Below are 27,997 nucleotides of genomic sequence, written 5' to 3'. Positions count from 1 at the left end.
CTGCCGTGTCATGTGATCTGCATGTTGCTTCGAACATTTAAAAGCCTCTACAGCAGCTGCCCTTTTGTCTCACTGCCTTGTCTCATGGGACGTTAAAGTGTCTCCGAGAAAATCACATCTCGATCCAAGATTTTTTTTTATTATAATTTAGAGATACACACACACACACATATATATATATATATATATATATATACATATATTGTGGCGGGCAGCCGGGTCCCATGCCCGGACGGGATGCCCCTTCTGCATATGTTCTGGGGGAGCAACCATGAGTGTCTCAGTACCTCCCCAGGGACACTTGGTGGCAGCCTCCCTGACTGACGTGGGTGCCTCAGGTTCCCGCAGGGCTTAATGAGAGATGGAGTTCTCCACAGCCCTGTTGGGATCTGGGGTGGCCACCAAGGACTGCTGCATGGTTCCCTGAGCCGGCCTGGACACCTCTACAGCCCCGCCTGGAAGTGCAATCAGAAACAGGTGATCACGCACTGGGTGGGCTATAAATGGGGCCAGCAACCACCACTCAGTGGCCAGAGTTGGGTGGAGGAGGACGAAGCTTCAAGGGAGGAGTGGTGGTGCCAGAAGGGTGTATTTGTGATGATTTGCTTTGTGCTTTACTTGGACTGTGTTGTGGCGGAGGGGTTCATCGGGAAGACGTGCCCTCCAGCTGAAGAACAATAAAGTCTTTTTGTGATTTTATGATACATGATTCATCAACTTCACACCACCTTGTCAGATAAATCTCAACAACCTGAGGTGACAAAATTTCTGTCCTATGAGTGAATATGGTTGACATCAGGAGAGGCATCAAATCATTTCTTCCAATACTGAAGAGAAGAGACTGGCCAATGTAGGTGAACCGAGAACATGGCCACCAAGCCACCAGAAACAGCCTGTCAGGCTGGACGTTGATTTATAGCTGAGTTGGGTGTGTCAGACCTGTAGCTGTGACTTAGCGCGTGTATCAAACTAGATGATGAAATGATTGCATAACGTGTTACCAATGTGTGACGAGGGTTCAAAGGCGGTTTATGTCATTTATTCACCCTTTTTTTTTTTTTTTTTTTTTTACAGAATGACTCCATTCCACAAGAAGACTTTACACCTGAAGTTTACCGAGTGTTTCTAAGCAGTTTATGCCCTCGCCCAGAAATCGACAGTATCTTTGCAGAATGGTAAGCGTAGATTTACTGCCATATAATGTTTAAAATGCGAATGGCACATTACTCACCACCTGGTATGCTTTGATACCAACAATTGTGAAGAGGACTGCCAGCTTTGGGGGGTGTATATTTTGCCTGTGAATTTTTTTAGCACGTTCACCTCGGTGGTGTTGTCCTCTTCTAGAGGTCCTCACCCAAAGCTGAGTGAGGCTCACTGACGCTGGGGTGCTAAACATTCAAGATCTTTAGCTGTAGTTAGTCTGCTACTCCAGTAGGCCCAGTGCTGGGATTCATTTTATTTTTTTTGGTCACCTTCTGATTTGGATTTTGATTTTTTTTTTTGGTTGCCTCAATGCTTTCTTCTCTCATGTTTCTGTTTTGATCTCCTCGTTTCAACCTGGTTACACACCTCCATCTCCATCAGAGGCAGATTCCAAACTGAACACCCACTTCCATCACAAAGGAAGAGGAAGAAATGGGGCTTGTGGACTTGGGGTGGGAGTGACGTCACGGTTCTTTCTGGCAGAGTCTCCTCCACTCTAAGAACAAAAACAGAAACTCAGTTAGTGACTGGTGACGGGGCGGTATCGATACTGTGAGTATTTTGGTATCCCTCAGCTGAATAAACTTTACAGATCTTTAGTGGTAGTTAGATGGCAAGTCAAGCTGGTCAGGTGCCAGGTTTTGCTTTGCTTTTTGATCCATTTTTTGACTTGGATTTTGATTTTCTTTTTTTTTTGGTTCTCCCGGTGTTTTCGTCTCTGGTGTTTCTTTGTTGGTCTCCCCTTTTCAACCTGGTTACACACCTCCATCACTATCAGAAGCAGGTTCGAAACTGAATGCTGACTTCCATCTGTGTGGTGGATTATGTCACAGAAGAAGAGGTGGGGCTTGAGGACTTGGGGCAGGAGTGACGTCACGGTTCTTCTGGCGGGTTCTACTCCACTCTGAGGATGAAAACGGAAACGGAGTTAGTGATTGGGCCAAGTTCTTATCCTTTGCCTTGCATTTCCCTTCAATTTAGCCCATGAGACCCTCCCTTTTGTTTTGTTGCTGTTTTCCATGCTATCTCAATGAAGTAATTACTTATTTTTAAACACGGGTTTTTGTTGGTCTTTAATCGTGTGAGAGTTGGTAACCATTGAAGTTTATTTTTTTTGTATTTCATTTCGCTCTGTTCTTTGGTTCACTTGACTCGAGTGACGTGTCGCGTAACTGCGATCGACACATTTGTGACGTAAGTGGTAGCGAGCGATACTGTGAGTATTTTGGTATCCCTCAGTTGAGATCTTTGCCAGCAGTTAGTTGGTAACTCAAGAAGTCCAAGTGCCATTTTGGTTTTTTGATCCCCATCTGATTTGGATTATTTGTTTACCAAACCCCCCCAGTACTTTACCTCAAAAAAGAGCTCCCGGTGGTTATGGGGGTGCCATCTCCATTAGAGGCAGTTTGCAAAAGTAACGCTGACGTCCACCTGCATGGTTGTTTGTGTCACAGAGGAAGAGGAGGAGAGCTGGGGCTGGTGGACTTGTCACAGAACTGTCACGTTTGTGACAGAAGCAGTAGTGATGATAGAAGTATGGCAGCTGTTCCATATTGTGGTGTCACACTGTTGGATGAACCTTCAGGATCTTTAGCAGTAGTCGGTTGGTTACTCAAGAAGGCCCAGTGCTTGATTTTGTTTCATGTTCTTGATCAACCTTCTGATTTGGATTTTGAGTTGTGGTTTGCCCCCCAGTGCTTTGATCTCTCATGTTTCTCTTTTGAGCTCCTAGTTTCAGCCTGGCCTGGCTATTAACTACGATTCTCGTCTCTTGTCATTGTCTCGGGGGGGCCTCATGTATAACTCCACACGTAGAGTTCACACTCAGACATGGCGTACGGACTCGACACACTCAAAAAGGTTTGGGGCAGCCACCTGTATCGTATCCCTGGCTGCAAAACAGGGTATGAAAATGGCCCTGATGTGCATTGGTTGGAGTCCACAACTGAACTGATGTTTTAGTGAAAACATGGCGGCTTTAAAGGCCGGAACCGGAAGTGATGTCATCAAAGTTAAATCAGGCAGGTTTTCCCCGTGTTTGGACTGCAGAGACAACAGAAGACTGTTTCGTGCATCCCACCTCCCTCTGGCCTGGTGTGGAATTACCTTCCCTTACAGCTCCTTCCTACTCACACGTGTGTGACAGGAGAAAAATGGAAATGTGCGTCGCTTTACACCAAGCTTAGTTTTTATAAATCTCGAAGTCAGCCTGAAAACGGGCATACGCAGCATTTTTGTACGTACGCACTGTTTATACATGAGGCCCCAGCTCTTTTCTTGTCTCTCACAATAATCCCTGGAGATACTGTCTCGCAACACCCAACTGTCTTGGAATTAGCATTGTGATATTACACAAGTTTTTATTATTATTATGTTGTGGTTTGATAGCCGGGTGATACCGACAGGAGAAACACCACATCACTTCTTTGTTACCAAAAATTCGAAAGTCACAGTGCCAGTTGGTCTGGATTTCAGTGCACCAGGCTTTGGTGCGGAAACGTTTTCACAGAAGATCATACAAGTGAGTCTTAGATGGGCATGAGGGCGTGTTGTTAACGTTGTGTGCTTTTACAGTGTGGTACTTTTAGTTTCGTGTAGGCAGTAATAAACACTACTTTACAAGGTGTCATAAAACACCCTCTCAACAAGCCCCCTGTGGAGGCCTGGTGGTCCAGTCTAATAAAATGTTAAACAAACTCGGTTTACAAGGGCAGCCTGTGCTCAAAGCACTTCATTTTACAAGATGCGGTCACTGCAGGCCGATGGCTTATTTAAAAAAAAAATGAGTCAAGTTAGGCTTGAAAAAGGGGTGTGAAAAAGTAAATACACCCCATGACCTGATTGTTTGTTTTTTGGAGAAAAGGATGTTTGATTCCAATTGCAAGAATGCTGAGACACAAAGGGGGTCTAAAGAAAATGAATTTCACTTTTTGTTTGGTCTCATTGGTACAATTTAAATCATTAGTCGTGCAGTTGTTTCCTATGCAGAACAGTTCGAGAGATCTTTATTTGGCTCCAGGTGGAAATTTTAGCTTTGTACAGAAGCTCTTTAGATAGATAGATAGATAGATAGATAGATAGATAGATAGATAGATAGATAGATAGATAGATAGATAGATAGATAGATAGATAGATAGATAGATAGATAGATAGATAGATAGGAAAGGCACTATATATTATATAGACATAAAAGGCACTGTATAATAAATGGATAGATAGATATGAAAGGCACTATATAATAGATAGATAAATAGATATAAAGGCACTGTATACTAAATGGACAGATAGATATGAAAGGCACTATATAATAGATAAATAGATATAAAGGCACTGTATAATAAATGGATAGATAGATATGAAAGGCACTATATAATAGATAGATAAATAGATATAAAGGCACTGTATAATAAATGGATAGATAGATATGAAAGGCACTATATAATAGATAGATAAATAGATATAAAGGCACTGTATACTAAATGGATAGATAGATATGAAAGGCACTATATAATAGATAAATAGATATAAAGGCACTGTATATTAAATGGATAGATAGATATGAAAGGCACTATATAATAGATAGATAAATAGATATAAAGGCACTGTATAATAAATGGATAGATAGATATGATATGCACTATATAATAGATAGATAAATAGATATAAAGGCACTGTATAATAAATGGATAGATAGATATGAAAGGCACTATATAATAGATAGATAAATAGATATAAAGGCACTGTATACTAAATGGATAGATAGATATGAAAGGCACTATATAATAGATAAATAGATATAAAGGCACTGTATAATAAATGGATAGATAGATATGAAAGGCACTATATAATAGATAGATAAATAGATATAAAGGCACTGTATAATAAATGGATAGATAGATATGAAAGGCACTATATAATAGATAGATAAATAGATATAAAGGCACTGTACAATAAAAGGGTAGATAGATATGAAAGGCAGTATATAATAGATAGATAAATAAATATAAAGGCACTGTATAATAGATAGACAGATATAAAAGGCACTGTACAATAAATGGATAGATAGATATGAAAGGCACTATATAATAGATAGATAAATAGATATAAAGGCACTGTATAATAAATGGATAGATAGATATGAAAGGCACTATATAATACATAGAAAAATAGATATAAAGGCACTGTACAATAAAAGGGTAGATAGATATGAAAGGCACTATATAATAGATAGATAAATAGATATAAAGGCACTGTATAATAGATAGACAGATATAAAAGGCACTGTACAATAAATGGATAGATAGATATGAAAGGCACTATATAATAGATAGATAAATAGATATAAAGGCACTGTATAATAAATGGATAGATAGATATGAAAGGCACTATATAATAGATAGATAAATAGATATAAAGACACTGTATAATAAATGGATAGATATGAAAGGCACTATATAATAGACAGATAAATAGATATAAAGGCACTGTATAATAAATGGATAGATGGATAGATATGAAAGGCACTATATATTAAAAAAAAACATGAAAGGCACTATATAATAGATAGATGGATAGATCCAACAATTTTTTTTTTAAGAATCACTAGCAAATATATTCCATGTGAAGCCCCCCTTTCCCTCTTTTCTGCGAGGATTAAAGAACCAATTTGCAGGATTGTGCAGACGCTCATTCTGACCCCACCCATCGGTGAACATTAAAGTTAATTGCAGGAAATCACAAGTTAGCCGAGCTCATGCTGTCTTTTTCTACCTCTAAATACAGGTCTTCGGGGGAAACAGGTTTCCTTAAAATACCAAATTGAACGTAATCATCAGAGATTCCATGCATGTGTTTGAAGTTTGCCTAATCAGGGCAGGTCTCTTGTGAACCCTAATGTTTTCATCAGAGTTTCCTTGTCTCCAAAGAGAATATTAATGTGGAATATCTAATACATCGTTTCCTCTCTGTCCTAGTGGTGCCAAGAGCAAGCCTTTCCTTACCTCCGATCAGATGACGGAATTCATAAATACGAAGCAGCGAGACCCCCGGCTGAATGAAATACTGTACCCACCGCTGAAGCAGGAACAAGTGCAGCTGCTCATTGAGAAATACGAACCAAACAGCGTCTTGGCGAAAAAAGGTTAGTCATGCCAGTCATGCCTAAGCATAAAGTGTGCTGTACGTGGCATTGTGTGTACAAGTCTGACAATGGGCTATGGGCTGTAGCGGGCATTTGAGGAGAGACCCCCAAACCCAAATGACCACCCAGGAAAACTAAAGCTATAAAAACAAAGAGAATTAATTAACAAAGGCAGTGAAGAAGGGGAGCAGGGGTAAGGAACGAAGCAATGGAACCTAAGCAGCCTGGCCTTGCTCTTTTTATGGTCAAGGCTTATATTTAAATGGCTTTGTTTTGTCTTTTTTATTCTCCTCTTCTTATGGTTCATTGTTTCCATTATTAGTGTTCTGGTACCTTTTATTATTTATCTAATTAGCCACATGCACTTCAGAAGAGGTCATCCATCTTCAGTTAAGCCTGTTCAGGCCTGACCAGGACTTGGATGGGAGACAAACTGGGAAAAACTTGGGTTGCTGCTAGAAGAGGTGTTGGTGAGGCCAGCAGGGGGCGCTTAGCTTGAGGTCCTAATGCCCCAGTGTAGTGACAGGGGACACTGTGCTGTACAAATGGCACCGTCCCCCATATGAGACATAAAACCAAGGTCCTGACTCTATGTGGTCATTAAAGGTCCCTGGGAATCCTTCGTAAAGAGTATCCTGATGTCCTGGCTAAATTACCCCCCAGGGCCTGCTCTTTGTAGCCCCCTAATCACCCCCTGTTTCTAATTGGCTGCCTGTCTCTCTCACTACATCACCATGTAACATTTAATGTGTGGTGAGCGTACTGGCGTGAAAATGGCTGCCATCACATCATCCAGGTGCTACACATTGGTGGTGGTTGAAGTGGCTCCCCACTCACTATGAAAAATGCTTTGAGTAGGGAGAAAAGCTCTATATAAATGTAAAGAATTATTATTATTATTATTATTATTATTTAGTAATTTTTCAAGTTTTGCAGTTCTCTTACATTCCTTGTATTTTGTGGGTGGATTCCCAAGAGGGCAGAGCTGCCTGTCCATCACTGTTAAGGGACCGTCCTCAGCCCTGTAAAGGCATGCTGGGAATTGTAGTCCATGATGGATTATTTTGAATGCACCCCGGTGGATTTTGGTTGGATTTGAGAGTTTTGTATTTTCTTTGATTTTGATCTCATGGCCCTCAAGTATTTTTTTGCTTCTGTTATTTGGATTTTCTTGTGGTCTTCATATCGCTTATGTCCTGCTGCCTGTGAAGATTTTTGTTGCATTTTTCCTGTTTCTCCAAATAAATAATCTTTTTTATAATCCTTCTATATTGCCTTGCACTGTACAACTGCATATTAAGAGGCAGGTGGTCATAAAGTGTTGGCCCACCAGCATATTCTATTTTTGAGAGACTCCTTCACTTTAATAGCCCCGACTGCCTGTAAATTTCATGGGCAGTGCGTGTGAAGCTTTAGTTACTTGGCAGTTGTATTGTTAAAAATAATCAAAGCATCCATTCCCCAAGAGTATAAACTCAAAAGAACATTGTTTAAAAGTGGGCTTACAATTACATAATCAAATTCTGTGTGAAAACAATAAATATCCACTAAAACGTTACATAATGCGCGATCATCCAGCCACAAGGACAGAAGCAAATGCAAATCAGGAAGTGACACTGACTGGAATTGCATAATCCCTCCAAACTAGAAGAACTGCACTGTGGGAAACGATTACAGACAGAATATAAAGCACCCTGGTGGGTCTGCCTATGCCAGGGTAATGGTGGTCCAGACACTAGATGGTCCCTCCGTACCACTGGGCTAATTGAGATGTGGCTCCTCATTTCATGGGGGGGGGGGGGGGGGGGGGGTCACCATTAGGGTGCATCCCTTAAGCCCCATCTAAGTGTCACTTCTGAAGTGAACCTCAAAATCACCTTTGGGTCAGAAGTGTTCCCCCGAGTTGCCACTGGCAGACATCTCTAACATCCCGGCCCCTAAGGATTAGGGTTATGACTCTGGGGATGCCAGCCCACCAAAACAAAAGATTAAAGACATTGTGTCATCAACTCAACCAGCAACATCTGAATAAAAACCCCTTGCTGTGTTCAAGTTGCCTTCTCTCCGTCCTACATGGCCTCTCGGTCACCTTGGAGTAGGTCCTGGTAGCACATTTCATGAACTTCTAGTTGGAGGGGATGTCAAACTGGATGTCTGTTTGCTGCTCTGGTGGCCTGAGGATGTCAGATTACACAACAAGAAATCGCAGGGCAGGACAAACTACACAACTCCATGGTGATTTTCCAGAACATTGCAAGCTGAGCTCTTAACTGACAGCCGATAACGTGCTGCCTGACAGAGCCAGTGCGGTGTTCAGTGACAGTCTCATTCTGCCATGGAAAGTGTGAAATGCTACGCCTTGACACGTGAAAAAGGTTTGGGGCAGCAACCCGGATACTTGAATAAAGGCTGCAACGAGTGAAGATTGAAGGTACAGTTTGAGTCCACAACAGAACTGATTCACAGAAGGAAGTTGAATGAGTTTTAAGGCAAGGCTGGAGAGGTGATGTCATCGGGCCCAGAAACTGGAAGTGATCTCATCAGAACCGGAAGTGACATCATCAGGCCCAGAACTGGAAGTGATATCATCAAACCCATAACTGGAAGTGATGTCATCAAAACCGGAAGTGACATCATCGGGTCCGGAACCAGAAGTGCTGTCATCAGGTCCAGACCTGGAAGTGATGTCAGAGGTTCCAGGCAGAAGTTCCCACATTTGTTCTGCAGTGATAAGGTTTAACTGCACCCCTCCACCCCCTGGCCTGGCGTGGAATTACCTTCTTTCGGTCCTTCTAGCTTCCTCCCCTGCGCACGTGTGTGACAAAAGTTAAAACACTGAACATGAGACATGAGCCTCTCCCTGGTTTGCATGGTCCAAAACACCTGCGTTCAATATTCCTGGTAGCCGCGTCCACCCCAGCGACTTGAGACAAATACGGAACCCTGTGTGATTATATCCAGGGGAGTAGCAGACTGGTTGGACTACGGGATATCAAACTACGTGACAAAGTGACAGGAGCGTGCGCTTCAGATTACGTAACTGAAGTCTGCTACTGAAAATCAAGTCGTGTGAGGTGATATCACTGTTGAGCAACATCTATGGCTGAAAACAAATGAACAAGAGTAACAAGTGAAGACAACTGAACAAGCGTCACAACTGCGTCTGACTCGCTAAGATTATCGAAATGAAGCCTGCAACTAATTTTATGTGAATTTCCCCTTGGGATTAATAAAGTATCTATCTATCTATCTATCTATCTATCTATCTATCTATCTATCTATCTATCTATCTATCTATCTATCTATCTATCTATCTATCTATCTATCTATCTATCTATCTATCTATCTATCTATCTATCTATCTAACTGAAAGTTACTGGAAAAGTCGTGCCACTTGACGGGACCCTAAGTCACTCCCACTCTGCCATTCTAACTCTTGAAGGGGGGTCTCTCCAGCCACCTCTTCCTGGGAAACAATCTCCCCATTTCCCTTCTACCATCAAATGGCCAGATCTATAAAAAATGTTTTTAACATCCATCCATCCATCCATTTTCCAACCCGCTGAATCCGAACACAGGGTCACGGGGGTCTGCTGGAGCCAATCTCAGCCAACACAGGGCACAAGGCAGGAACCAATCCCAGGCAGGGTGCCAACCCACCGCAGGACACACACAAACACACCAAGCTCACACACTAGGGCAAATTTAGAATCACCAATCCACCTAACCTGCATGTCTTTGGACTGTGGAAGGAAACCGGAGCACCCGGAGGAAACCCACGCAGACACGGGAAGAACATGCAAACTTCACGCAGGGAGGACCCGGGAAGCGAACCCAGGTCCCCAGGTCTCCCAACTGCGAGGCAGCAGCGCTACCCACTGCGCCACCGTGCCGCCCATGTTTTTAACAGAATTTTCAAAATCCGATGGCATAGTTGTCCCCCTGTCAATGGAGAAAGGTAAGTGGCGCCATGGCAGCAGTACATGCAGCAGTAAACTTCCTGGTGGCATCACATCTGTCCTGAACCCTTTAAAATTCTTGCAGGTCCGGAGCCCACTGAGCTGTTTTATTCGGCTATTTTCTAAATTTTCGTATCCTAAGGCAGGGTCATGGGCAAGCTGGAGCCAATTCCAACAAATTTAACTTTCCTTGGCATTAACCCTCAACGTGGCTCGGGCTCAGAATTCTTATGTAATTAGGGTTAAGCCCGAGTCAAACTTGGGGTGATGTGTAATGATCCACTTTACAGTGTTAACTCTCGGGACCGTGTTGTGCTGCCACCTAGTGGATACAATAACATTAAGCTGCAAAAAATCATGAATATTTGTATGCGTTTTGCCACTCTAATGTAACACATCAATATTCATGAGTTGGGTGGAGCTTTCAACCAACACTCACAATGGCGTGTACATGAGAAACCGTGAGGTCAGTTTTAGAACAGACTGAACCTGAACTATTAGGTGAATCAAGTGACAGCATTAATAATAATAATATTAATAATAAAAAAAACACCTGGATTCAGTGTCCATCCTGCAGTTTGAAAATCGTACATCTCTGCTTTTCCAAAGTGCCCCTCATTAAATAAAACATGCGACTCCCTGAGTACCCAAAGTCAGGCAATATCTATTTTATTTTATTTTTTTTTTTAACCTTGGTGCGTGCAGATTTTACCAACCTATAAATCACGCCTGTCACGTGTATGGCAGATAGCAGCCTTTTATTGCTTTCTCTCTATAGGTAAGGCATCTAAAATCCGCATTCAAGGGCATCTCCTTCTTTATGATCGTCAGCAGCTGGAGCTCTTTAGTTGTTACAACACCCATACGAGATTCTATTATTATAAGATAGATATGTCTTCCTTTTACATTTTAAATCCTTCCTCTAGAATCCCTGTGACCATCCGCTCAGAACACCGCCTAGTGGCCACAGGTCATCCTGCAGCCCAGAGCCCCAGCTCTCATGTAAAGGGGAAGATGCCTGCCCACCATAACGGAGAGCCATGTGGTATTTTTCGCACCGTATGCTAGGAAACGTGATCTTGTTTTTCATTCATAAATAAATAATTAACATTCTTCTTCTTCTTTCAGCTGCTCCTGTTAGGGGTTGCCACAGCGGGTCATCTTCTTCCATATCTTCCTGTCCTCGTCATCTTGTTCTGTCACACCATCACCTGCATGTCCTCTCTCACCACATCCATAAACCTCCTCTTAGGCCTTCCTCTTCCCTGGCAGCTATATCCTTAGCACCCTTCTCTCAACATACCCAGCATCTCTCCTCTGCTCATGTCCAAACCAATGCCATCTCACCTCTGTGACTTTGTCTCCCTACCGTTCCACCTGAGCTGACCCTCTAATGCTCTCATTTCTAATCCTGTCCATCCTCGTCACACCCAATGCAAATCTTAGCACTCTGCCACCTCCAGCTCTGTCTCCTGCTTTCTGGTCAGTGCTACCATCTCCAGCCCACATAACCTCGCTGGTCTCACTACCATCCTGTAGACCTTCCCTGTCACACTTGCTGATACTCGTCTGTCACAGATCACTCCTGACATTCTTCTCCACCCATTCCACCCTGCACTCTCTTCTTCACTTCTCTTCCACAATCCCCATTACTCTGTACTGTTGATTCCAAGTATTTAAACTCCTCCACCTTCGCCAACTCTCCTCCCTGCATCCTCACCATTCCACTGACCTCCCTCTCATTCACACACATGTATTCTGTCTTGTTCCTACTGACATTCATTCCTCTCCTCTCATATCTCCACCTCTCCAGGGTCTCCTCAACCTGCTCCCTACTATTGCTACAGATCACAATGTCATCAGCAAACATCACAGTCCATGGGGACTCCTGTTTAATCTTGTCTGTCAACCTGTCCATCACCATTGCAAATAAGAAAGGACTCAGAGCTGATCCCTGATGTAATCCCACCTCCGTCACTCCTACCGCAGACCTCATCACGGTCACACTTCCCTCATTCATATCGTGTACAACTCTTACATACTTCTCTGCCACTCCCGACTTCCTCAATTAACATTAACGGTCACAAAAGTGTTATTTAGGTTTCGCTGTTTAGGCTCAGATGTTTTAACTAATGCTTCCTAATAGCTCTGCATGCACATCCATTTGTAAAGTAGGGACCATCAAAACCAGTACACATTTGAAGAGTTATGTGGGTGGTGCAGTATTTACTGCTTCTCTTTCATAGGTCCAGAATCCTGTGTTGGAAGAAGGGATACTTTCATAATGAAAACTAGGGGGCTTTTCACCCTGCTGGCTTCACTTGCCCACCTCTACCTGGGGCACTCTACGTGCCAGCCACTTCACGTCTCCACCACTCACGTGGTGAAGAGGGGAGCTGAACGCACACTAAGGAGATATGGTCGCTCCTCAGAAACCCCCTTTTAAACGGTGATACAAAGGGAAACAAATAGTTTTTTTTTTTTTTTTTTCCCTCCTCTTTGCTCGATCAACTGCTGGCTTGCTGCTGCCATCCTGCATGTTCTACATGTTGCACAGCGCGTCGAACATTTAAAAGCCTCTACAGCTGCCGTCCTCTTGTCTCGCGGGATGTTAAAGTGTCTCAGAGAAAATCTGATCTTGTCTCCTTCCAAGCCTTTCAAGTTTTTTATAATAGAGAGACGAGAACCAGAGCTGAAAATATAATTTTTCGTGTTAAAAGCACGAGAACTGAAATTAAGGCAAACTAATTAAAAACAAAATTTAGTGATATGGGAGCGAACTAAAACCAGAACGAAATATTGAGTAAAAACGAAAAAACGTTGAGTCCGGGTCAGTCGTGCAGAGAGGGTTTGTTTGGTCGCCCTGAGTGTTCAGTTAGGATGCGTTGATCTTGTACCTTGGATTTACTAGAGTCATGTGTTTGCTTGTTTGGTTGGTTGAGCACATTTGGCTCGTCGGGTTGAAGCAGTAAGCACGTGTGGTTGACGATGGCGAGTTTTGCACAGATGTTTGAGTGTAGAAAATGAGAACGTAATGTGTGGAAATACTTTAATGACAGCGCAGATGATAATAAAAGCACAATGTAGCGTGCAAGAAGAAGAAAAAGAATGTGGTTTTTAGTTAGTGGAAAGAATACGACGAATTTGAGGGCTCATTTAGCTCGATGTCATGCAACGATTTTAAGTGCATCAAAGAAAGAAAGAAAGAAAAAGAAAGAAAGAAAGGTGAACAACACATGCGGCCTGCTGGTGCCAGTGGCCGAGGACCCTCATCTGTGCACCCGCATCACTGGCGTCCGTCGGGCGAATATTTCCACTGTGTGGCTAATCAGTGCAATATATGTCGTTGCCACATGAACAGATCCCTCGAAATGCGCACTCATTTAAAGCGTAACAGCAATGTGCTTGCACAGACCGGTGTCTTGGGTTGAAAACATTTGATCCTGCCGACTACACTAATTAGGCCACGTCCTCTGTTTGATCATTGATAGTCAAGATGTGTTTAACGGCATTATGAACTGTGAGTGTATTTCGTTAGCTGAAACGTACGTAACTTGCATTGAAATATGCGTAGGCCGGCATTTGTGGTCTTGCAACAGAAAATAAAATTACGATTGTACTAATATTATGTAAAAAATGCCAGAACTAAATAAAATAAAAGCTACAATTTTAAGCACAGATGTAAATAAAAATAATTGTTGACTCCACAGAAAACTAGAACAAAATAAAAAAATGTATTTTATAAAATAAAATAACTAAAAATACAATTAATATAATTGTAGGGAGGAACTGGAAGTGACGTCCTTGGGGGCAGGATGGGAAGTGACATCCCAGGGGGAGGAACCGGAAGTGATGTCCTCGGGGGTGGGACGGGGAGTGATGTCCTAGGGAGATGAACCGGAAGTGATGTCCTCGGGGGATGAACTGGAAAGTGAAGTCCTAGGGGGTGAGAAGGGAAGTGTCACCCTAGGGGGATGAACCGGAAGTGACATCCTTGGGGCGGGGCGGGAAGTGCCGTCATCGGGCCCAAAACCGGTAGTGATGTCATTGGGCCCGGAACCGGAAGTGATATCTTTGGGCTCATAACTGGAAGTGGTGCCATCGAAACCGGAAGTGGCATCATCGGGTCCAGGACTGGAAGTGACATCAGAGGTTCCAGGCAGCATTTTACCGGTTTGGTCTGCAGAGATTAAAGAAGGAGGTTTAACGTTATCCAACCCCCAAGGGGGGCCTGGTGTGGAATTCCCTTCTTTTGGTCCATGTAGCTGGCTCCCATGCGCACGTGTGTGACAATACGTACTAGCTAGGCTACCCATCCCTAAGATGGGTTCAAATCTAAGAAATAAATGTAGACCTCAGCGTTGGAGACTTTCATGGTTTTTGAGGAAAGTCCTAAAACAAATCCCAGATCTTCTACGGAGACGCTTTGCTCTTCTACTTTCCTCCATAAACTGTTTCCACTGTAAAGTTAATGGTTACAGTTTCCTTCCTTTGTTCTTTCCCACAAAGATTCATCTATTGTTTGGTTTTGGAGCGAATCTAACAGTGTTGTCGTCTTTTTAATTTTTTTCTATTTGACATTTCATCTGAATTATTTGTTATTCCCTTTATGAATGCGATTACGAGACCGTATTTTGGAGTTATATTTTTTTATTATTGACTATAACTGATCCTCCATACAAGATTAAAGCACATCATCGTCTTTCTTCCTTTCTGCTAATTTTAGTCAGTGTTTCTAATGAAGCGCTCCATCTCTGTGTCTCTAAAGTAGAGCCAGATAATGGCTGCAAAAACAATAAGGAAATCCTATTAGAAACGGCTGTATAATGAACGTGTTCATTTATTTATTTATTTACTTTTAAATCCTTCATTTTTAAGCTGGAAGCAGGAGGAGATGCCCAGCTGTGCAGATGACCAACAAAACAAGAATGTTCTTTAACTTCCCAATGGGAAATTAATTAACGGAGTGTAACACAAAAAATAACTGCAGCTTGCAGATACATTTTTAAAAAGGAGGATTTTACTAAAGGTTACAAAAAATGTAAAATATAAATAAATAAAGAAATGCTTAGCAAAAACAAAAGGATTAAGGGATGTAAGTGGGCATAGAGTAGAGCGACAAAGGGCACCGTCATCTGAGGGGCACGCGTACGTTCCCCGAGGACAGTTGTAGAAGTTTGATGGTCGTGTCCATGGTATGTACACTATGGTGGGCCCCGGTCGGCATGCTTCTTCTGTGTAAGGTCGTGGGGAACAAGCATGCACTGAACAGGACCTCCACCACGACGCTAGATGGCAGCCCCCCTGGGTTGCAGTGGTGGCTTGGATTCCCGCAGGGCTTCATGGAAGATGGAGATCTCTACGACCCTATTGGGATCCGGGGGTGCCACCAGGGGGCGCTGCAGTGGTTCCTGAGGTGGAAATAGGTCATCAAACATCTGGATCACTTCTGGGTGGGCTATAAAAGGAGCCAGCAGCCATCACTCCGAGGAGCCAGAGTTGGGTGGTAGTGGATGCAGCTTGCCAGAGAGGAGTGGAGGAGGAAAGAAAAAGACGAAGAGAAGAAGAATTCTGTGGGCTTGTGCTTTATTTGGGACTGTGTTGTGCCTGTGGGACACGGGGAAGGCGATACCCACAGGCGAAGAAAAGAAAAGAAAACATTAATTTGTTGTATCAGTGTGCCTCCTGCGTCTGTCTGTACCGGGTTGAGCGCTGGTATAGCGCCTTTTGTTACAACACAAAAAGGTGCCATTTCTGTTTATGAAGGTGCTGGTTGTCTAACTATGATGATAGTGAGTGAGTACCTTTAATTAAAGTAAACATGATGGAGAGAAACCCCTACCCCGGGCATCGAACTCTGAAGATACTAAGTGAACACCATTAATCAAAGTGATCCTGAGGTGGGCAGTACAGAGAGAATATTAGAGACAGGGGATGATTAGGGGGCCATGGTGGATGATTTAGCCAGGATATCGGGATACCTCCTACTCTTTACGAAGGATGCCCAGGGATCTTTAATGACCACAGAGTCCGGACCTCGGTTTGACGTCTCATCTGAAGGACGGTGCCAGTTTTACAGCAGAGTGTCCCCATCAAGGTGATTATAGTTTTGCCTTTTTATATTTTTTCTGACCTTACTTGGAAAATCAGATTAGTTTTAGTTTTCCTTCATCGTGCATTTTCAGTTTTAATTTAGTTTTTATTTTACAAAGACATTTCTATTTTATATTAATAATAAATAATAATAATACATTTTATTTATATAGCGCCTTTCCCATGCTCAAGGCACTTACAGAATAAATTAAGAACGGCAGAATATACAGTATATAGCATTGTACAAACCAGATAAATAAATAAAGAAGATTAAGACAGTAAATTCTGAAAAAAAAAACAGACAACATAATTGATGGTCTCGCACACACATACAGGTTACATGAGCATCTTGACAGAGAAGTAAACTGAGAGAAGGGTAATAAAGTCAAGTAGAGTTAAAAGCCTTCCTGAACAGATGAGTTTTGAGTTGTTTTTTAAAGGAATTCATGGAGTCAGCTGACCTGATTAATTTCCGTAGGTCATTCCAGAGTCAGGGCGCTATACAGCTGAAGGCCCTGCTGTCACCCATGGAGTGTAGATTAGTGAGGGGCACAACAAGATTGCCAGAATCAGGGGACCTTAGTGGGCGGACAGCCACAGAGTGATGGAGGAGGTCACTGATGTAGTTTGGTGCGAGGTTATTTAAAGCTTTGTAGATTATTAGTAGGATTTTATATTCGATTCTATAGGACACAGGGAGCCAGTGAAGGCGGAGCAGGATGGGTGTGATGTGCTCGCTGCTGCTGGTTCGAGTAAGGACTCTTGCAGCTGAGTTTTGAATAAGCTGGAGCTGTGATATAAGATTAGAAGGGGCACCTGCCAGTAGGGAATTACAATAATCGATGCGGGATGTGATGAAAGCATGGACAAGTTTCTCAGCATTAGAGAAGGAGAGGAAGGAGCGAACACGGGATATGTTACGGAGGTGAAAGTAAGAAAGCTTCTTAATGTGATTTATGTGGGCGGAATAAGTGAGGGAGGAATCAAAAATGACACCAAGATTTTTTACAGTAGAGGCAGGTCTGATGAGATCACTGCCAAGATGGACTGGGAAGGAGCTCATTTTATTAAGTTGCATTTTAGTCCCAATTTGCAGGAGTTCAGTTTTATTGCAATTTAATTTTAAAGAGTTCTGCTCCATCCAAGTTTTAATTTCACTAAGGCAGGTTGTGAGCTGAGAAAGCTCTGATGACGTTCCACTTTTATAACATTGAAGTAGAGCTGAGTATCATCTGCATAAAAATGATAACCCAATCCATAACTACGGATAATATGGCCAAGGGGAAGCATATAAATACAGAAAAGCAGAGGACCAAGGACAGAGCCCTGAGGGACTCCTTGTGTGACTGGCGCTGAGCTGGATCTGCTGTTGCCAAGACTAACAAACTCTTGCCTATCAGTCAGATAGGACTTGAACCACTGGAGGGCAGTGCCAGAGATACCCAGCATGTTCTCCATTCTGGACAGTAGGATGTCATGTCTAACAGTGTCAAATGCTGCACTGAGGTCTAACAGAATTAATATGCTGGTCTGTCCAGAGTCTGCTGCCATAAGCAGAACATTGGTTACCCGTAGCAGAGCAGTTTCACAGCTGTGCTGCACCCTGAAACCAGACTGAAAGGGTTCCATCAAATTATTAGAGGTTAGGTAATTGGTGAGTTGGGAAGCTACAACACGCTCAAGAACTTTTGACAGGAAAGGTAAGTGGGAAATAGGGCAGAAATTGTTAAGATTGTCAGCATCAAGACCAGACTTTTTTAACATTGGGGTTACAGAAGCAATTTTAAAAGTGAGGGGCACAGAGCCAGTGTCAAGGGATGAGTTTATTATTGTTGTAACAGTCGGGATTATGGCATGAAGGCAGGATTTAAGTAGTGTGGTGGGGATGGGGTCCAGTACACAAGTAGTCGGCCTCATCTTACAAAGCAGGTTATTAACAAACGCAGAGGTGACTGGTGAGAACTTAGAGAAGGAGCTGGATGGAGTGGGAAAACAGGGAGAGATATAAACAGATGATGTATTTATGTTAGTTGAATTATTTAGATCTTTAATTTTGTTACGGAAAAAGTGGAGGAATTCCTCACAGACTTCAGTAGAAGAGGTAGTTGGACCAGATGCGGGTTCGAGTAGTTTATTAACTACAGAGAACAAAACCCTTGGGTTATCATGGCCACTTTCTATTATTCTGCCATAATGGGTGTTCTTGGCAGAAGTTAGTGCTTCTCTGTAAGCTCTTTGGTGGTCAGAGAAAGCCTGGATGTGCACGGTGAGGCCAGTCTTACGTGACATTCTCTCAAGGCGTCGGCCAGCTGCTTTCATAGATCGCAATTCTGAGTTATACCAAGGAGCTGAGCGTTTAAAGGAAACCTCCTTATGTTTTAAAGGAGCTTTTTTATCTAATGCTGAGTGAAGGGCTGAGTTATAGTGGTCAACAAGACTATCTAGTGTTGATGGAATAGGTGCAGACAGTAAAAGATCAGAAATGGATCCAGAAAGGATAGAGGGACAGATATTTTTAAAGTTTTTAAGGTTATTATCTCTTTATGGTAGACTTGGATATCGATACGCCCGCCTACCCCCTGGAGAGTGTTGTTCACTTGGTTGGCTGCTGTGAAGGGGTTTCTCTTCACCATGGAAATACGATCATCCACCACTGTTGTCTTCTGTGGACGTCCAGGTCTTTTTGCGTTTGCTAAGTTCACCAGTGCTTGCTTTCTTTCTCAGGATGGACCAAACTGTAGATTTTGCCACTCGTAATATTGGAGCAATTTCTCGGATGGGTTTTTTCAGCTTAAGGATGGCTTCTTTCACCTTCATGGAGAGCTCCTTTGACCGCATGTTGTCTGTTCACAGCAAAATCTTCCACATGCAAGCATCACACCTCAAATCAACTCCAGGCCTTTTATCTGCTTAATTGATAAGGACATAACGATGGACTTGCCCACACCTGCACTAATAATCTGTTGTTTTATTATATCTGTTATAGTTTTAGTTATAGTTGTTTGTTGCTTTGCACAAATTAGTTATACAGTTATAATACAAACTATTAGTTATAGTTATTTGTTACTTTGTTTAGAGTTGTTATTCTGTTTGCACTATTACTACTGTTCTTTTTAAACTCTTTACTACCTTATCTTTATTCCTCTTGTTGCACTGAGCATGTATATGACAACATAGGAAACTTCAGTTTCTGTATTACATCTTGCCTGAAGAAGGGGCCTGAGTTGCCTCGAAAGCTTGCATATTGTAATCTTTCTAGTTAGCCAATAAAAGGTGTCATTTTGCTTGGCTTTCCTCGGGATAAATAAAGTTCTTATCTTATCTTATCTTATGAGATAACCAAAGAGTCAATTGTCCAATGACTTTTGAGCCCCTGAAATGAAGGGATTGTGTTCAAAAAATGCTTTAGTTGCCTCACATTTTTATGCAATCGTTTTGTTCACCCCACTGAATTAAAGCTGAAAGTCTGCACTTCAACTGCATCCGAGTTGTTTCATTTAAAATTCATTGTGGTAACGTACAGAACCAAAATTATAAAAATGTTATCTCTGTCCAAATATTTATGGACCTAACTGTATGTGCGGGCGGCTCGTGGTGGATGATGTTCAGTTTTAGAGTTAAAAGTTATAAGGGTTAAAAACTAACAGCAAGAATATTCATTCAAAAACGAAAACTAAAATTATTTTAATAAATTATTATTTTATTTCAGTTAGTCTTTCCAGCTACTTTAATAGCTTCGTTTAGTTTTAGTTTTTCATTTCGGTTTTGTTAATTATTTTATTTCAGTTTACGAAAATGTTTTTTTAATAATAGTTTTTCAGTTTTGATTTTAGTTTTCGTTAACTATAATAACCTTGGTCCCCATCTCTGCACTGGGATCCACATTCAGACACACCACAGAGTAAGCGCCCCCTGCTGGCCTCACCAACACCTCTTCCAGCAGCAACCCAAGCTTTTCCTGGTTGGTCTCCCCTCCAAGTCCTGGTCAGGGGTCTGAAGAGGCTTAGCTGCAGGTGGATGACCTCTTGTGAGGTGCAGGTGCTATGATTGTCTTCATGTTACAGGCGATTCCATTTTGTCTTGGGGCTCCACTGAGCTTCATTGTTATTAGGGAATATTTTTTATGAGGGATAAATCTTCTACGAAGGACGTTCAAAACATTTCCACACTTTTTTCGTAAATTATTAAGAATTTCAAAAACAAATGACATCACATAGTCAACGTTCCTTTGAGATGAAATTTGACGCTCTCAGACACAACCAGGGGGGAGTCGACCATGACACCTGTCAGGGGCCCCCAAACAGTGGGAGGCTAAAGCTGCGGCAAATGAAATGGAAATCCCTGCAGCGTTCAAATCAGGTTGGCATCGCAAAAGAACCAAAGACGTCTCATTGAGTCCGACGGATCTGACGCAGAAGCAGACGGTCAGGAATCCCAAGATCCAGAAGTAAAATTTGGAAGAGGCACCTTTCACGTTATGATAGATTCCTTCATTTCAGAATTGCCCAGGCGTTTTGAAAGCCTAAATAACACATGTCGATGTGAAAGACGGAAAACACAAAAGACTCACGTGAAGGTTTGGGACGCCGTCCCGTATGCTGTAGATCACTTAGATTCTCCCTTCTGCACCGTAATGCAAGCACATAACAGACTTCAGCAGACATTGATTGAGTGAACCAGGGGGACTTTTATAGCAGACGGACCAGAAATGACATTTGCAAAAAGACCGCTGTGAAGGGGGAAGTGAGGTCATCAGGAATGGACCGGAAGTGAAGTCATCCAGTGGTGTCGTATCTTCGAAAGCCGGAAGTGGATTTGCTTATTGTGTGTGCGTGTAACTGCAGTCGAGTTCCAAAGGGTACGTTTAGTTGTCTTCTTTTCTCCTGGAGAATAAGAGAGAGAGACATAAGAATTCCATGTCCACTCCCCTTGATTGTTCTTTTCCTGGACCATTGGGCCCGTTGGCCGCCCTCCTACTCGCGCGTGTGACAGTCGCCTTTTTTTTTTTTTTGTCCACTTTTAAACTTTAGGAACATGGAGGAGATCTCAGCCTCTTGTGCAAATTTGGATGTGAAATATTCAAAGGATCTGTCACATCATGTGAAAGATGAGGAGATTCACGTCAAGAACGTGTATGACGCAGATGTTAAGCTCCGTAGGTAGTCACTATGATCGTTGATCATACAGAAATAAAAACGTTGCAGAAAGATACTGTGATCTGACGATGCTGTGATCTCCGCGGTGTCAATGGAGGTTCTGATGGGGGCTCTCGAGAGACTGAGTGAGGAGTCTGAGGGTCTGGGCTTGCGAGTGTCCTGATAAAAACCAAAGATCCATGCCTTTAATGACCTCTTGGGCACGGCCATCAGCAGTGTGTCTGTCTGCGGAGAGAGTGTCGACCTCGTCATTGAGAGGTTTACTGACCTCGGCAGGGACATTCATGTGACTCTGGTGACTCTTCTTATGAAGTCAGTAGACGGTTTGGGAGAGCATGGGGTGTCACGAGGTCACTATTAAGGGGTGTGTGGCGCTCCTGATATCTGCAAAAGGATGAATGTCCAAGTCTTTAGACTTGTGGTGCTTCCTGTCTTGCTATATGGTTGTGAGACATGGACGCTATCCAGTGACCTGAGATGAAGACTGGACTCCTTTGACACTGTGTCTCTCCAGAGAATCTTTGGGTACCGTTGGTTTGACTTTGTGTTGCTCATGGAGTCCCGAATGAGGCACATGACCTGCATTGTGAGGGAGCATCAGTTACGGCACTACGGCCATGTGGCGCGTTTCCCCGAGGGTGATCTGGCTCATAAGATCATCATTGTTGGTGACCCGAGTGGCTGGACCAGGCCAAGGGGTCGCCCACGTAACACCTGGCTGCAGCAGATAGAGGGTCATTTCCGGAGGGTGGGACTGGACCGCGTGTCTGCCTGGGGGGGGTTGCCCGCCAGGATCCCAAGTTATTTTGTCGTGTAGTGGGTGTGGCAACACACTGTACCAGTGCATGCTCCCTAACTTGACTTGACTTGACTTGAAAAATATACGTTTACTCTGTTAGGAATTTTAATTCAAAGCTACCAGACCCTCCGCACATCATGGAACACGACATGCAATGCGATATTATATCAATTTAATTAGGGTTGATTGAAATTTCAATGTGTTTGACATTAAGCTTGAGTGTAGCATAGACATGTCACTCGATCAGCTTGGGGAGTCAAAATAATCATAGTACAGAGCCGGGGGACCCAGGTGCTCAACCATAATTGCCAGGGGTCCCAAGATTTTCTGGCGGTGGGCTGATATGACCAATCACTACTCCTTCCGCCTTTCCAACAGAAATATAAAAGTGCCAAAACTTTTTAAATGTCCCTCGTATAAAGGTTCTGTGAGGCACTCTTTGTATCTAGGCTGGGGTTTTCATGGGATTTCTCCCTCTAGTGAGTAGTTTAGGAAGTGCTTTAGGGACCTGGCAATAATCTCGATGATCTTAAAGGGTTCCTCTTGTTCTTAACATTTTATGTCCTTGTGCATCTCGGGATTGCAGCATTCTCTGTGTCATTTTTCTAAATATTTCAGGATGAATATTCAGTTATTGAGAGTTAATGCATTAAACTGACTAGCATGGTGCATAATCCAGGCACTGTTTCCTCAAATAACATCAAAAATTTTAAAAATTGTCCGTTACTTTATTTCAGTGGGAAACGTTTCCCACGCTAGTGGTGTTCCAACACACAAAAAATGTTCTCTTCTGATCTCTCTAAAGACATTAAAAAAAGAACAAACATTTGTGTTTTGTTCTCCGCCACATCCCACGCAGAAGCCGGCACACACCATCCTATGGCCGCTTGTGGGAGTGAGGATTGTGGAGATCTATAGAAATTGAATGCTAATCCGTAGTTGTGCTGCAAGTTAAATGAACTGATTCTGTGTCTTTAATTAATTGGAGCAGGTGGCATCTCTAAGTGGTGCCTTGATCCAGAATAAAGAAGTTCCATATGGTGGAAAATGTAAACAATTAAAGGCGTGTATGAAGTGAAAAACGGGCGACAAACAAATACTCTAACGGGAATAAAACCAAGCAGACATCCTGTAGTCCTGTGGTAATCGATTTACTGGATTGATGGGAGGGTGGCCTGTCTGTTTACCCCACAATCACAATGTCCTCCTTGTCCTCGTCCCTCCACAGGGACGTCTTCATCTTGCCAGGTCACCTCTTCAATCTCTTCCCTCTGATTTTAACAAATTTTGGAATTTGTAACCCCGTATTGCACAATTTATCCGCTCAGGGTGGTGACATTCATAAGAGGCAGATACAATGAATTAATTTTACGTAAATAAAAGTAGGAGAAAAATTATAAGCAGTGCTAAAATATATTTAAATTGTGAAGGTCCTGACAAGAAGTGCAAAGCAATCGTGCCAACTCCACACTGGCAGGACTGGGCATGAGACCTGTACCCAGGATATGTGATTCAGTAACGCTAACCACTGCTCCACCGTTAGACAGGAAGCGTTTGCCTCCATGCTAAAAGTTTGTTTTTTTTATTATTATTATAGGGAATCATTTATTTTTTTGCCTCTTTAACTTAAAGGCAGTTGAATCTCCAAAGCCTCCCTTTAACGCTTTAGCTTGGTGAATTTTTCACTCCTACCCCAACATAAAGATGGGTCATTTTTAAATACGCCAGACCTTCTATTATTGGGTCAATAATCTTCGAAAGATGAGCAACTGTAATTATGTAAATGAATTCCAGCAGAAAAATGGGGCACAAGAATCAATATTTCCAACATAATTTATACTGACAGCCTTGTAACCTTTATCAGGCTCTGGTGCCAGAACTTAATTCGAGCTCTATTGTCGATTTGAAATGAATATCGATGTGCGAACAAAGTTGAATCAGCAGACTGTGGACGTTTATTTATACAGAGAGCCGTCCATTCATCTGGAAAGTGCAGGACACCGACAGGCGGTGCGCAAAAATGAGGGAACTGTCACTCGGCGCGGCCCTTAAATACGTGACAAGTGACGAGGGCGACTGAAAACTGGCACCTCGCCGCGTCTGAGTGGCCATGATGGAGAGCAATTGAGCTCTTTGACTTAATGGACTAATCTGAATGTGATGAACTTATTAATGAAGATAACAACAAAACAAGAACACCAGGCTAACACACGAGGCACTGGGTTCCTTAAAACCATCAAGAATTAATTGGAGACGATGTAAGTAACTAACTGAACTAACAAATCTAATTAATGCCCTGGTCTGTCCCAAAAACCTGAAACTCGCAGGAAGTAAATCTGAGAACATGTGTAATAAATCAGTCGGCGGCCATTACTGGGTTTGTGAAAACCAGATTCCTAAAAAGTTGGGATAATATGGAAAATGCAAATAAAAACAAGAAAAAGGGATTTGTAAATTTATTTTGACTTTTGTATTCAAACAAAAAAAATATATAAAGACAAGATGTCTTATGTTTTATCCAATCAGAGATGCTGTAACAGAAAGACAGAACAACGATAAAGAGCTGGGGGTCCCAAGACAGCCACCCTGTTGCAATTGAGATTAAAAAAATAAAAAACTTAAAAAAAATTATCGTGGAGTCGTCTCTAAAGACACAAGTTCAAAACAGAACTGCCCCAAGATGGTGGAGCTTCCAGTTTTAGGCTCTTCTGATAGGAAGAGGCGGGTCCAGGGGGGCGGGCCCAATGGAAGTGACATCACAGGTGCTCTAGCCATCAATCAATGTGTCTGTAGATGGAGGAAGAGAGAGAGAGAGAGAGGCATTAGGACACAGCGCCAACCCCTGGAGTGACAATAGAATGGCAGTCACTTTGGCCCTTCAGCTGTCCCCTGTGTTCACGCGCGTGACAATACGATTTTAAAATTGCACTTTGTAATGAAGAGCCTTGAAACCTGAGACATGATGAAGGTTTAAAGAAAGGGAACCTGAGTGAACGTTCAGTACCTTTTTAAAATCACCATTTTCTTTATTCAGGGAAGAAAGTTATCCAACACTTTTTTCACCTGTGTGAAAAAGCAATTGCCCCCTGTTTCAGTACTTGTTTGCAGCACCTTAAGCAGCAATACTCACAAATGAACTTTTCCAAATCTTTTATTTCAGACTTCCATGCCTCCGCCCGCCATTCTTTGCAGACCCACTTTATTTCAGACACATCGGCAGGTTGTCCAATGCCGTTTGGCTTTAGAAAAGGAAAACCGAAATGAATGTGTCAAGTTAGGCCCCTAATGAAAGCAGACGGAACCGTTCACCTAAATTTACAGCATACGTTCAAATTAATTATAAGCTTGCCAGTCCTTTACTCGTTCCGCTTAAGATACGCAGCCAGCTCCATCCGAGAGCCAACATGCCATATTGTAATGTTGTCAACTTTCATTTTTTTTTTTTAATTTATTTAGTCAACTTTTCAGTTACATTTTAAGTATAAAGAGCGAATGGCGTTGTGAAAGATCACTCTGACCCAGACAGACACACAGACTCATGTCCAAGAACACGCACAAGTAGCTCACAATCCTCTCTTTTCTCTCTCCCTTCTTGTTTCCCTTTTCCGCCTCCATTCCTCCTACACAAGCTCTGCCCTCTGCCTCCCGACTCCGGCTTTCCGAATGGAGTGAGGCGGCCTCTTTTATACTGCACCCGGAAGTGCTCCAGGTGCTCCCCAATCCACTTCTGGCAGCACTTCCGTGTGTGGCAGAAGTGCTGCATGCCAAGGCTCCGGAGCTGTCCAGGTGCCCCTTGTAGGTGGCCACGGGCCCCAGCAGGGTTGAGCTTCTAAGTTCCAAGCCCATGGCCCCCGATGCAACCCAGGGGGCTGCCCTCTCGTGTCCCGGGGGAGGTACTGCTGATGACATGTCCTCTCCTCAGAAGGGCATCCCGACTAGGCAAACGCCCTGGCACAGCGTTCAACTGCAAGATCATCAAACCTCAGGTTAGCAGCCATGGTGAAAAGAGGTAAATTTGCACCTGATGCCAATATAAAATTGTTGTGCTGTCCAACTTTGGTGCATTTTTTATGTAAGTTCCTGTGCAGTTCATATTAATTTGTAATAAGTGTTATACATTACATTAAGGGGGGGGGGGGGGGGGGCTAAAAATAATGAGAATTTTTTGTATGAGTATTTCCAAAATGTAATCACCCTCAAAATACTCTCCCTGAGATGCAATACACTCGTCCTACCGCTCTTTCCATTGTTCAAAACTGTTCTGCAAAGTGATGGCCTTCAGTGCCTCCGTCGTTTGCTTCTTGACCTCCTCTACATCCTGAAAACACCCTTCAGTCTTCAGAAATAAGAAAAAAATCAAAGTACGCAAAGTCCAGGGAGTGGAGGGGGGTGTGTGGGAAACCATTGTCGTCCTGTTTTTCGTGAGAAACTGCCACACACTTAATGTTGCGTTGTCGTGATGCAGAAGCCACTCGTGATGTCTGAGCGCCACAATTCAGTCATTTTCTCCAGGAGGGGCGGAGTCAGTTACCCTGATTGGTCGCCTTCTCTGTGCTGTGGATGAGAAAAGAGACCACACTATTAGTGACAGCGCCCTCTATTGTCACAGAGTGGTATTACATACCTCTGATGAGCCCAGAAGGTGATCCTCTAACCCACATGCGTGACAACAACAATAAAAATAAAACAAAGCACACGAAGCATGCCATTAAAATAACGTGAGCGTGTGTAGAAAGATACAAGACTTGGAACAGTGTGCAAACTCCACACCAGGCAGAGATATCAGCCCAGTATTATGCAGTGGTTGGTTTTCACCACTAACCACTGGACTACCTTACTGCTTATAAGTAAAAATTAAAATGCATAACATAAAAGCAACAAGGGTCCCCCAAAACACAGACGTCAGCAGGCATTCAGTCATCGTGGCCAAGCCAGTACAGTTCATTTAAACCTGTAAATTAAATATTACTGGACTGTACATTATCTTGTCAGAAGCAAATCGAATGTGTTCTGTCAGCCCGGAGTAATGAATCTTGGAGCGGCATCTGTTTGCTTGTCATTTATTGATTATTGAAGCTGAGGTAACATAAGTGAAAAAAATGTCTTTTCAACACGGTATCAATATATCCTGTTGTCACCATGTCATCCTGGAGGCTTCCTGTAAAATTAACTGCTGCCACATTCTAAATAAATAAAGCGTAAAGACCAGAATATAATTATCAGGATTAATGAATTTCTGTTTTTTTTTTATTATTAAAACATTTTCCTCATTTTGAAATATGAGAAACAAAGTAACTTATTTACAACTCTAAATTAATTGGCTCTATTAACTGACCCGCTGCTTTGCATTTTAGCTTGTTTTGCATTGCTGTCTAGTAGATGATAACGGGAATGTTACGGTTTATAGAATATGAACCTATTAGACCAACGTATGGAGCGTCACAAAGGACATAAATCACTCGTACCGGTGCACACACCACACGCCGAAACACCTGTGCTGTACTGTCAAACACTGTGTGCTGAAACTCATGCAAATTATACAAATATGCTTTTATGAAACAACATATACTGCAGTGCAATAATAGATAAACAGAAAGAAAGGAAAGGCCCTACATAGATAGATACTGCATAACAGATTAACAGT

At 42.6% G+C, this 27,997-nt stretch overlaps 1 protein-coding gene across 1 annotated transcript in view; it reads left to right on the top strand.

Moving 5' to 3' along the window:
* LOC114666239 (1-phosphatidylinositol 4,5-bisphosphate phosphodiesterase beta-1) overlaps positions 1-27,997 on the top strand; it is a 550,124-nt gene that overhangs the window by 367,881 nt on the left and 154,246 nt on the right. The window contains 2 exon segments of the mRNA XM_051919279.1: positions 1,075-1,175; positions 6,180-6,346. Coding sequence (XP_051775239.1) covers positions 1,075-1,175; positions 6,180-6,346 — 268 coding nt within the window.

Source organism: Erpetoichthys calabaricus, chromosome 15 (assembly GCF_900747795.2).
Source record: "Erpetoichthys calabaricus chromosome 15, fErpCal1.3, whole genome shotgun sequence".
Classification (NCBI taxonomy): domain Eukaryota; kingdom Metazoa; phylum Chordata; class Cladistia; order Polypteriformes; family Polypteridae; genus Erpetoichthys; species Erpetoichthys calabaricus.
This window is presented reverse-complemented; position numbering and strand designations above follow the sequence as displayed.